Source organism: Alosa alosa, chromosome 21 (genome assembly GCF_017589495.1).
Source record: "Alosa alosa isolate M-15738 ecotype Scorff River chromosome 21, AALO_Geno_1.1, whole genome shotgun sequence".
Lineage (NCBI taxonomy): Eukaryota > Metazoa > Chordata > Actinopteri > Clupeiformes > Clupeidae > Alosa > Alosa alosa.
In genome coordinates, this window is record NC_063209.1 from 18,734,176 (window position 1) to 18,743,814 (window position 9,639).

The 9,639-nt window shown below is 48.0% G+C and overlaps 1 protein-coding gene across 1 annotated transcript in view; it reads left to right on the forward strand.

Moving 5' to 3' along the window:
• The window catches only part of LOC125286701 (protocadherin Fat 1-like), a 34,060-nt gene that overhangs the window by 23,963 nt on the left and 458 nt on the right, over positions 1 to 9,639 (forward strand). Inside the window, 9 exon segments of the mRNA XM_048231931.1 lie at positions 145 to 1,012; positions 1,220 to 1,351; positions 2,252 to 2,409; positions 3,062 to 3,545; positions 3,746 to 3,902; positions 4,166 to 4,276; positions 5,733 to 6,379; positions 6,579 to 6,677; positions 8,887 to 9,639. The exon segment at positions 8,887 to 9,639 is cut by the window's right edge and continues 458 nt beyond it. Coding sequence (XP_048087888.1) covers positions 145 to 1,012; positions 1,220 to 1,351; positions 2,252 to 2,409; positions 3,062 to 3,545; positions 3,746 to 3,902; positions 4,166 to 4,276; positions 5,733 to 6,379; positions 6,579 to 6,677; positions 8,887 to 9,449 — 3,219 coding nt within the window. The 3' untranslated portion in view covers positions 9,450 to 9,639.

The following is a 9,639-nucleotide window of genomic DNA, read 5'->3' on the forward strand; positions in this document are numbered from 1 at the left end:
CCTCATTTGACTTTTCTGTTGTCCTCTTTCAGATAGCCTGATTGCCTCCCCTGACCTAAACAATAATGGCAATATGGTGATAATTAATTTAGTTTTGTGCTTGTTTTTTGTCTTTGTTTGTTATTTTTTGGTTGCACTCTGTAGGTTGTAGACAGTGGCAAGCCTTCCCTGTCCGCGACCACGGTGATCAGCATCAGGGTCGTGGAGCAGAGCCGCCACCCCCCGGTTGTGCTCCCCCTGGAGGTCATCGTCTACACCCCCCAGGACGAGTTCCCCGGCGGCTACCTGGGCAAGGTCCATGCCACCGACAACGATCCTTACGACACGCTCTCGTACAGCCTTCCTCCTATCGATGCCTCCTCCTCCTCCTCCTCCTCCCCCCCTCCACAGGACCTTTTCTCCGTGTCCCCGACAGATGGACGTCTGCTGGCCACTCGAGGCCTGGACGCGGGTCTCTACCCACTCAACGTGTCTGTCAGCGACGGGCGCTTCTCCGCGTCGGCCCCCGTCAGCGTCCACGTGCGCAGGGCCACGCAGCGCATGCTGGAGCACGCTGTCGCCATGCGCGTCTCCCCCGTCACCCCCGAGGAGTTCCTCGCCGACCACTGGCGGAACGTCCAGAGGGCCGTGCGGAACGCGGCTGGGGCCCGTCGCGGTGACATCCACCTCCTCAGCCTCCAAGCCACAGAACCGGACCCGGGGGCCGCTCCAAAGCGGAACCTAGACATGCTGTTGTCCGTGGAGGTGCGAACAGCATCGGCAGGCGCACGCCCCGGCCTACAGGGGGCACTGCTGCACAAGATAAACGCCTCTCTGGCCTCCCTCAGGCAGACGAGTGGCCTGCGCGTAGCCCATGTCCTCAGGGGCCCCTGTGCTTTCCTGCAGGACTGTCCGGTCACGTTCTGCAGAGAGCTGGCCGTCCTGGACCAGGACGCCATGTCCACTCACAGCAGCGCGAGGCTGAGCTTCGTTTCTCCTCGCCACCACATGTCCGCCATATGTCTGTGCAAAGGTACGTTGCCACGGCAGCGGGGGGACTTCAATACTTTGGCAGTCAGCAAACGCTGAACAAATTAAACAAATTAAACAAATTAAACAAATGTTACTCTTTTTCCTTTTCGGGATACAGTCAGGATTTACTCTGCTCTTCATCAGGGTGTTCACTGTGTGATCAGGGTGTTCATTGTGTCTGTGTGTGTTCTCTCCCTTGTGTTTGCAGATGGAAAATGTCCAAAGCCAAACAGCCCATGTGAAGACAGCCCATGCCCAGATGGATTTCGCTGTGTACCTGCTGAAAAAGAAGACAAATACAGTTGCCTGTGTGAAAGCAGTAAAAAGGGAAATTGCTCAGGTATGATGGAGAAAACATTCCCCACCCTCCCCTATCACAGGCTAGTGTGAGCACAGGGCACAAAGTTTCAGACTGTCATCGGTCGGCTTTTGGCCATTACTTCACCAGACATCATATATTTGAAGGTGACATGATTTAGAGTTTCATTATAGGCCTATTACCCACTTGGATTTTCCTCCCCGCTGTGAGTGAAATCATTGAAGTCGCCACTGCACTTCTTGTGACTCAAACGTTAAGCTCAACGCCACTTTTATGAGTCGCTTTTGAAGTCACTCTTTTTGAAGTCAGTGCGAGTGCTTGGTGATTGGGTACCTGATTACCCTTCATTTAGAGTTTATTTTTTCCCCATGAAAGCCCACATATGAGGAAATAGGGTTTGTGTCCTTGGTGCTTTACTGTGCAGATCATTTTAAGCAGATATCATATAAATATTGAAGTATCATGCAAGGAATGAAAAACAGCTCTGAGACATCTGACTCCTTCAAACTGGCAATTTCATGCAAAGTCCACTGAAAGTGCTCGACAAAAAGTTGATATACAAAGTTTAGCTTTAGCTAAGTGTTAGTTGTTAGTAGTGTAGAGGATTGTTTAGTGGTTTTGATGTTATTCTCTCAATGCTCTCATTTTGATATATTATTCTACATATTCAGCAGCCCTTCTCATATCATTGACACAAATAGTGTTTTTGTTTTTGTTTTTGTTTGTTATTTGCCTCACTTTTGTTTCATCATCCCTGTTTTGTTTTGAGTCACTGATATCCAAAACGTTAATATGCACAATTGCACATCTGCTCTAATGGCTAGACAACTAAGAGGAGCTCAGGTTTGCAGTTGTATACTAGTTGTAGACTACATTCTGGGTAGTCATGGACAATAGTGCTTATGTGTGTTGCATTTTCAGGGGGGGCAGCGTTGACACTGTTTGAGAACAGTTTTATTAAGTACCACCTGCCAGAGGACGTGAGTCAAGAGGAACTGAAGATCTCTCTCAGACTGAGAACCTTCTCCAGTCATGGAACTGTCATGTTTGCTAAAGGGCATGATTACAGCATCCTGGAAGTGAGTATGGTCCTTTGGCACTCTTACAAAATATTTGGTTTTGTTTTGTAATTACATATTAATATTCATAGACTTATATCTATAGCTTTTGTGATCCACCATGAATCAGTTTTCTTTTGCAGTCTATTAATTTCCTTTACATGAATTCTTTACAAAGAATATATCATATGACCAGTTCTCCAAAGTAGTTGAAGTTGCATTGTGCAGCTGTAGGATGGATGAACTAAAGACAGGCTCATAAGAACTAAAGGCAGACTCATAAGAACTAAAGGCAGACTCATAAGAACTAAAGACAGGCTCATAGGGACCAGATTGTGTGTGCTCTCTGTGTGCCCGGGGGGCAGCCGTGGCCTACTGGTTAGCGCTTCGGACTCATAACCGGAGGGTTGCCGGTTCGAACCATGACTAGTAGGCACGGCTGAAGTGCCCTTGAGCAAGGCACCTAACCCCTCACTGCTCCCTGAGCGCCGCTGTTGATGCAGGCAGCTCACTGTGCCGGGAATAGTGTGTGCTTCACCTCACTGTGTGTTCACTGTGTGCTGAGTGTGTTTCACTAATTCACGGATTGGGATAAATGCAGAGACCAAATTTCCCTCACAGGATCAAAAGAGTATATATATTTATACTTATACTTATACTTATACTCCTGCAGATTGTGGATGGCAGACTGGAGTTCCAGTTTGACTGTGGCTCTGGCCAGGCAACCGTATCCGTTCACAGCGTCCAGGTGAACGACGGCCAGTGGCACAGTGTTTGGCTGGGGGTGGAGGGCAACCGTGCCAAGCTCGTCCTGGACCGCGTTCACAGCGCGTCCGGCATCGCTCCCGGCGACGGCTGCTCCCTCCACCTCCGCGATGCCGTCTTCCTCGGCGGCCACGCACACCTTCTCAGCCTCCGGCCCAGGCGGAGTTTGCCCGGCGTGGCCTCCAACAGGGCCGCTGGTGGCCTGCGTGGCTGCATCGACTCTGTTCTGGTGAACGGTCAGCCACTGTCGCTCGGCAGACAGTCCCCGTCTGGCGCCACGCTGGTGGAGGACATGGTTGGCGTCCTGCCAGGCTGCGCCATGTTCTCAGTGGACGACTGCTCCAACAACCCATGCCTGAACGGAGGGAGGTGCACGCTCAAGCCTAACAGAGGTACCCACAATCCCACAGGGCTTCACCGAGTCAAAATGAAACACCTGCCCATTGCCTCACAGATGGCGTTAGTGTTTTGTATTTGTTCGGCCGTGACAAATAAATATCTATCTTCATGCAGTTACCCCCCACTTTTTGCAATGTGGTGTTCTGTGTTAATCATTGTCCTTGTCAAGGTGAGTCACTGATTTCTGTCCTAGGCTACTCCTGCCAGTGTGAAGCCATGTTTATTGGGACACGCTGTGAAGCCAGACTCAGCTCGTGTGTCTCCAATCCCTGTCTCTACGGTGGAACCTGCGTGGACAACAGCAACGGTGACTTCTACTGCCAGTGCCGGGGGCATTACTCTGGACAACGGTATGGGATGATGGAGAAGGACATTCCCGGTGGACTGACCTTTTCATTTTGTACATGTTTATGATGAATATTTTTGTTTCCTCTCTGAAATTGTGGTGGTGGTGGTGGGGGCAATGACAAATGTGAATGTCATGCATATGAACCCGCATTACAAGGACATTTGTTACATAGTTGCTGAAACGGCACAAAAGCTTTGGAGACTGTAGAGTGGCCCCAAGACTAAGCTCACTACTGGCTTCTGTGTTTTTCATTATTAATTCCAGGTGTCAGATCGGGCCCTACTGTGCTAGCAGCCCCTGCCATAATGGTGGACACTGTATTGAAAGCCTTGATGGGGCTGTGTGTGAGTGTCCCACAGGCTTCACAGGTGAAAGGTAGGTTTCAAGACTGCTGCTCAAATGAATTATCCACTGATTCATTACACCCTTAAATCAGTAAATCCGTAAATACAGTAACAAGTATGAGATGAAATCCCTGTGCACTGGCCGTATAGCCTATTAGAGCCTATAAGGGGCAGCCGTGGCCTACTGGTTAGCGCTTTGGACTTGTAACCGGAGGGTTGCCGGTTGGAACCCCGACCAGTAGGAATGGCTGAAGTGCCGTTGAGCAAGGCACCTAACCCCTCACTGCTCCCCGAGCGCCGCTGTTGATGCAGGCAGCTCACTGCGCCGGGATTAGTGTGTGCTTCACCTCATTGTGTGTTCACTGTGTGCTGTTTGTGTTTCACTAATTCACGGATTGGGATAAATGCAGAGACCAAACTTCCCTCACGGGATCAAAAGAGTATATATACTTACTTATATACTTATACTTAGACCAGCATGAGGTGATGGTTAAAAACAGTAATATGTATGTTAATAATCATCATTAAATGAGAAAGACTGAAGGGATGTTTGCGATATTTAAATAAAAGTACTTTCTAATTCACTGTTAAAAACGTACTGTATTGACACAGCATCGGTATACATGGCTGGGTGTAATGGAAAGGACTCCAGGGGCCTATTGCACAAAACTAGGATAAGGGATTAAGCCGGGATATCTTGGTTATCCTGGCTCAATTTATCCGTGATCCAGTTGCACAAAAGCGGGATAGGGGGCAGCAGGATATGTTATGGTATAAATCACCATGGCGATTTATTCTGTGGAGCTAGCCTGCTCCAGACCAGGCTAAGTTCCAGGATCTATTTAATCTCATCCCTTATCTCAGTCAGCAGTCACCACCAAAGAAAGCAGTCAGAAACCAATAGTTATTCCACTGCCCACTACACATTGTTATCACGTATACCTAGACCCACTGTCATTATTTAAACGTTTGTGATCATTAATTAACTTTTACATACTCGCCTTTCCCGACCTGTCATGCGACAATGTGATGTCACAGGAGTGCCGTAACCATTTCACACGTGGTGGTCGCGGAACAAGTTGCAATATTCTCCTTAACAGAGGTGTTGCTGTTTGTTGCTGTTGTGAGAAGGCTATCTACCTACTTCACACCGTAGAAGAAGCAATGAAGCCGCTCTAGTTGCCATGGTGAATCAGTGAATCTGTGATCGGGTGGCGGGGTCTATTTGAGGCAGCCGTGGCCAAGACTATCCAGGATAGGTTTCACCTGGCTTGATGAATCCGTGTCTGCTCATCCTGGCTTGCTCGTTGTGCAACCAATTAAGCCTGTACACTCTTGTTTTGGATTCATTGAGCGCAGCTCAGTAACTTATCCCGGATGTCTTAATTCTGCTTTTGTGCAACAGGCCCCAGGTTCCTGTCTAGAACGTTGTGAGCCTCTGCTTCTCCTCGCTCATGTGACACCCCCCTGTTGACCTTTGACCCTAGGTGCCAAATGGACGTGGACGAGTGCCAGAAGGAGCCCTGTGGGAACGGCGGGCGGTGTGTGAACACGCATGGCTTCTTCCACTGCATCTGCGCCCCGGGCTTCGCCGGCGTGCTCTGCCAGGTCCACGGCGAGCTGCGGCACAAGTACCCCCCGTCCCCCTCCTGGACCATGGGCCTGGAGGAGATCTTGGGCAGCGTCCTGGTCTTCGTCGGCGTCTTCCTCGTCTTGCTGCTGTTCGCCGGCTGCTGGCGGGCAGGCTGCCCTCTGAGGAGGACGACGAGGAAGAAGGGCGAGGAAGAGGAGGGGGGCGAGGCGGGGGATGGACGCAGGGAGGCCCGGGCTTTCCTGCAGAGGTCCTACCCGGACACCAGGCCCGCCAGGGTGACCTTCGCAGCCGCCCCTCCGCAGGTTCCCATCAGGCCCGCGGCCTACACCAGAGAGGACAGCGCTCTCCAGGGCTCAGACACTCCAGAGTACTTTGAGTCGAGCGTGTTTCATCAGGACCACCCGCCGGCGCGCAGCAGGGGGGAGCGTAAACCGGTGGCGGTATGCAGCGTTGCCCCCCACCTGCCTTCCCGCTGCTCTCCTGTCTCGCCCACGGATGGAGACTCCTTCCACAAGCCCACCTGGGACTACGAGGATGACGGTGAGCCCCTGAGAGATTACTCTTTCTCAGACAAATGGATGAACACAGATTACTGAGGGACTATTTTAGCCATAAATCTCCTCAGCGGACGTGATTTGAGTTTAAAATGTACGTAAATTATATCTGTGACGGTGTGCAAATCCAGTATTCCTGCAAAGTAAAGTGTATTATCTTCTTTCACACCTTTAACCGTCCGTAGCTGAGCCCTTTATGAAGAAGAGGTCCCGTTCTCGTGGTTTTAACACACCAGAATCCTGCTCCCCAAGCTCCCCACGGTCAGAGTCAAGCGATGACAATGGTGGGTTTATCTTCATTAATCATTTATACATCGCTGTGCTCAATTTTTAATGCTGCATTTGCAAAATAACAGTGTCACTGAAAGCAACCTCAAGTCAAGATCCTTTTGCAGCAGCTCAGACAACAACATAAAATAGTCTGAGTTCTACAATCCCTGGCTTTGCACTGGTTCCCTTTAGTCTTTATCCTCAGCCTTAGTCTGTTCCTCTCTCAACAGCTACTCTGATTGACTGTCTGAGTCACTGTGAGATGCCTCAGACTAAAAAAATATATATTCTGGGCATGTAGGGCGCTGTAGGCTGTAAAAGACTTAAAGTTGTGCTTTTATGAGCTCTCCAGTGTCTGCCAAACCGGTCGCTCTCCAACGAAGCGTTTATCGCAGGGCTTGTGTGTGTACAGTGTGTGTGCAATGGCTGTGAGGTATTTGACTGTGTCTTTTCCCCCCTGCTACGACCTCAGCCCCTATTTGGATTAAATCAATCTCCAGACCCCGGTCAGGGTATGGTAAGGGCCCAACTGTAAGTGGGATTTACCATGTTTTGTGTTCATTAGAGATTAATGTAGTCATTAGTCCCCCGTGATTGTCTGCTGAGGAGGCCTTTTTAGCATTCTGTAAAACTGCTCAATTAACACTCAGAATGTGACACTGTGTTGTGTTATGGCACTATCACCTCGTTAGCTATGCTGATGTACCTGATGACATGTCATGCAGAGCAGGCACTGCTGATTGAGGCCAAGATCAAGAATCAATAATGAAACAGCTGTCACTGTCAATGTCCTAAAAATATCCTGAAAAAAAGGAAGCTCAAGCCATATTGTGTATTTTAATATTATATATATATACTCTTTTTTTACTATTTTTAAAAGGTCAGATCATTTGAAATCTGTAGCAGTGTTCAGTCCCTCACAGAGTTAAAGCTTCCTTCACCTATTCTGATGAGGAGTCATTTGGGCAAATAAGTGCATCTCTGTCTGTGCCAAAAAGGCCTCTTTCAACTCGCATCACTTCATGTCCCCAGTATGAGTTGTCCCTGTATGTCACTTTCTCATGCGGTATTTCATCATTGTTTATCCCGCCATGACGCATTGCGACTATGATGTCCCAAGTTTAGTGCTTTGTAGACCTTATTATTATAAGTGTGACCTTGTTGGCATGTAGCACAGAATTCATATCTTTGTTCGAAAAATATATGTTGCATTCATCTCAGGCTTCCCAAAAACATCTATCTTTCGTTCTGTCTGATGTTATGATTAATGTCTTTGTCTTAATCCCTCTTCCTCTCCTTTTGTCAGCCCTCATAGCGGTTGTTATACACCTTGTCAAGTCATGTGGTTGACATAGTGAGGAAAAAGGTATTGTTTTTAGATTGGACAATGGTCATATTTGAATATTATTATTTTTTTTAGATGTGTCCTTCTCGTAACAGGCTACATTATTTAGTAGTCCTTAAAGATTAACAGTGTTAGTTTGCTTAAGTTCCTACAACCCCAGGTGTCTTTAGAGTGTGGCAGGAGAGGGGAGTTTGAGGTGTAAACTTTTTGTGTTAAACTGTTCTTCCTCTCTTTTGATGCTTTCCGTCAAATAAATCTCAGGAGTTCCATGACCACGTAAATTCCTAAGGTGACTCCCGGATGAGTTTGTCTGGTTTTTACCTTCTCATCACAACACACACACAACTTTGTATGGTGTTACGAATGCAGTGACATTTGACAACTCTGAAAATGAAACGCTTCCCAGTAAATAACCCCCCTTCTCTCTCTTTCTCTCTCTCTCTCTCTCTCTCTCTCTCTCTCTCTCCCTCTCTCTATGTTGCATGCTCCCATTGCATTTGTTGAGATCCCACCAGCGCCTTGACGTTTAATGTTATTAAGCATGGGGGAGATTTAACAAGCTATTTCAAAGCATTGCTGATAAATCTCTAATTATCCTGAAGTTGTGATCTTCAAAACCCCTTCTCATGGCAGCTGGAATAGTCTCCAACAATAAGCATTGACTGTCAGTTACCCTAATAACCGAAAATGTGTATGTGTGTGTGTGTGTGTGTGTGTGTGTGTGTGTGTGTGTGTGTGTGGCAGACACTATGCTGACAAGAGTGCATGAAGATAGTCAAGACTCATTTAAGATACATTCATCTACATATTGCATTATAATGACAACTGCAGGAGGTGTAAGGACATTTCATTGGTTTTACCTTTTGTCAATCCCACAGGCTATCACTGGGACATCTCTGATTGGATACCCAGCATGCAGCTGTGTCATGTCCAGGGCCTCCTACACAATGACTCTGTACAAACCCCTCCTCCTGGCTACATCAAGCCCACCAGCATCGACACAGATTACCTCACCTCCGGCTTAGACATCGAAAGCGAATTTACCTCTGCCTTACAATACCCCGCAGATGTCCATCTGCCCCCTGTCCTAAGACTTCCTGAGAGTTATAGTCCGATGCTGCCCTGTAGAGACACTCACCCATCTGCAGACAGTCAGTCTTCTAATTGCCCGGTGAAAGCACATTGTCTCATCCACAGAGCAAGACTTACCACTCCTTTGACTCAAATAGTGCCTCAGGGCTCAGTATCAGGACCGTCTGATTTTAACGGTCAAGACCGCCACTCCGAATGCCTGGGACAAGATGATGGTGACATTTGTTTGCCCATGCGGTCATGCTCCGACGTGTTGGCCTACGGTGAGGACTGTGATTCCATGTTGAGTGACAGTGAGAGCTCAGATGGATGGTCTTTCCAGTCACAAAAGGCCACTCACACAAAGTAATACTAATGTGTGATGACTTGTTTTTTCATCATTATTTATCCATGATGAACTCTTGGAACCCTATAGTCAGTAACAGTTTGCTGTCTTTAATATTATTGGTGTGTAGCATTAAGAACCTCACTGAACAACCAGATTGAGACAAGGTACAGTTTTCGCTATGACAGATCAATGAAGTTGGTGTTCGGTGCTC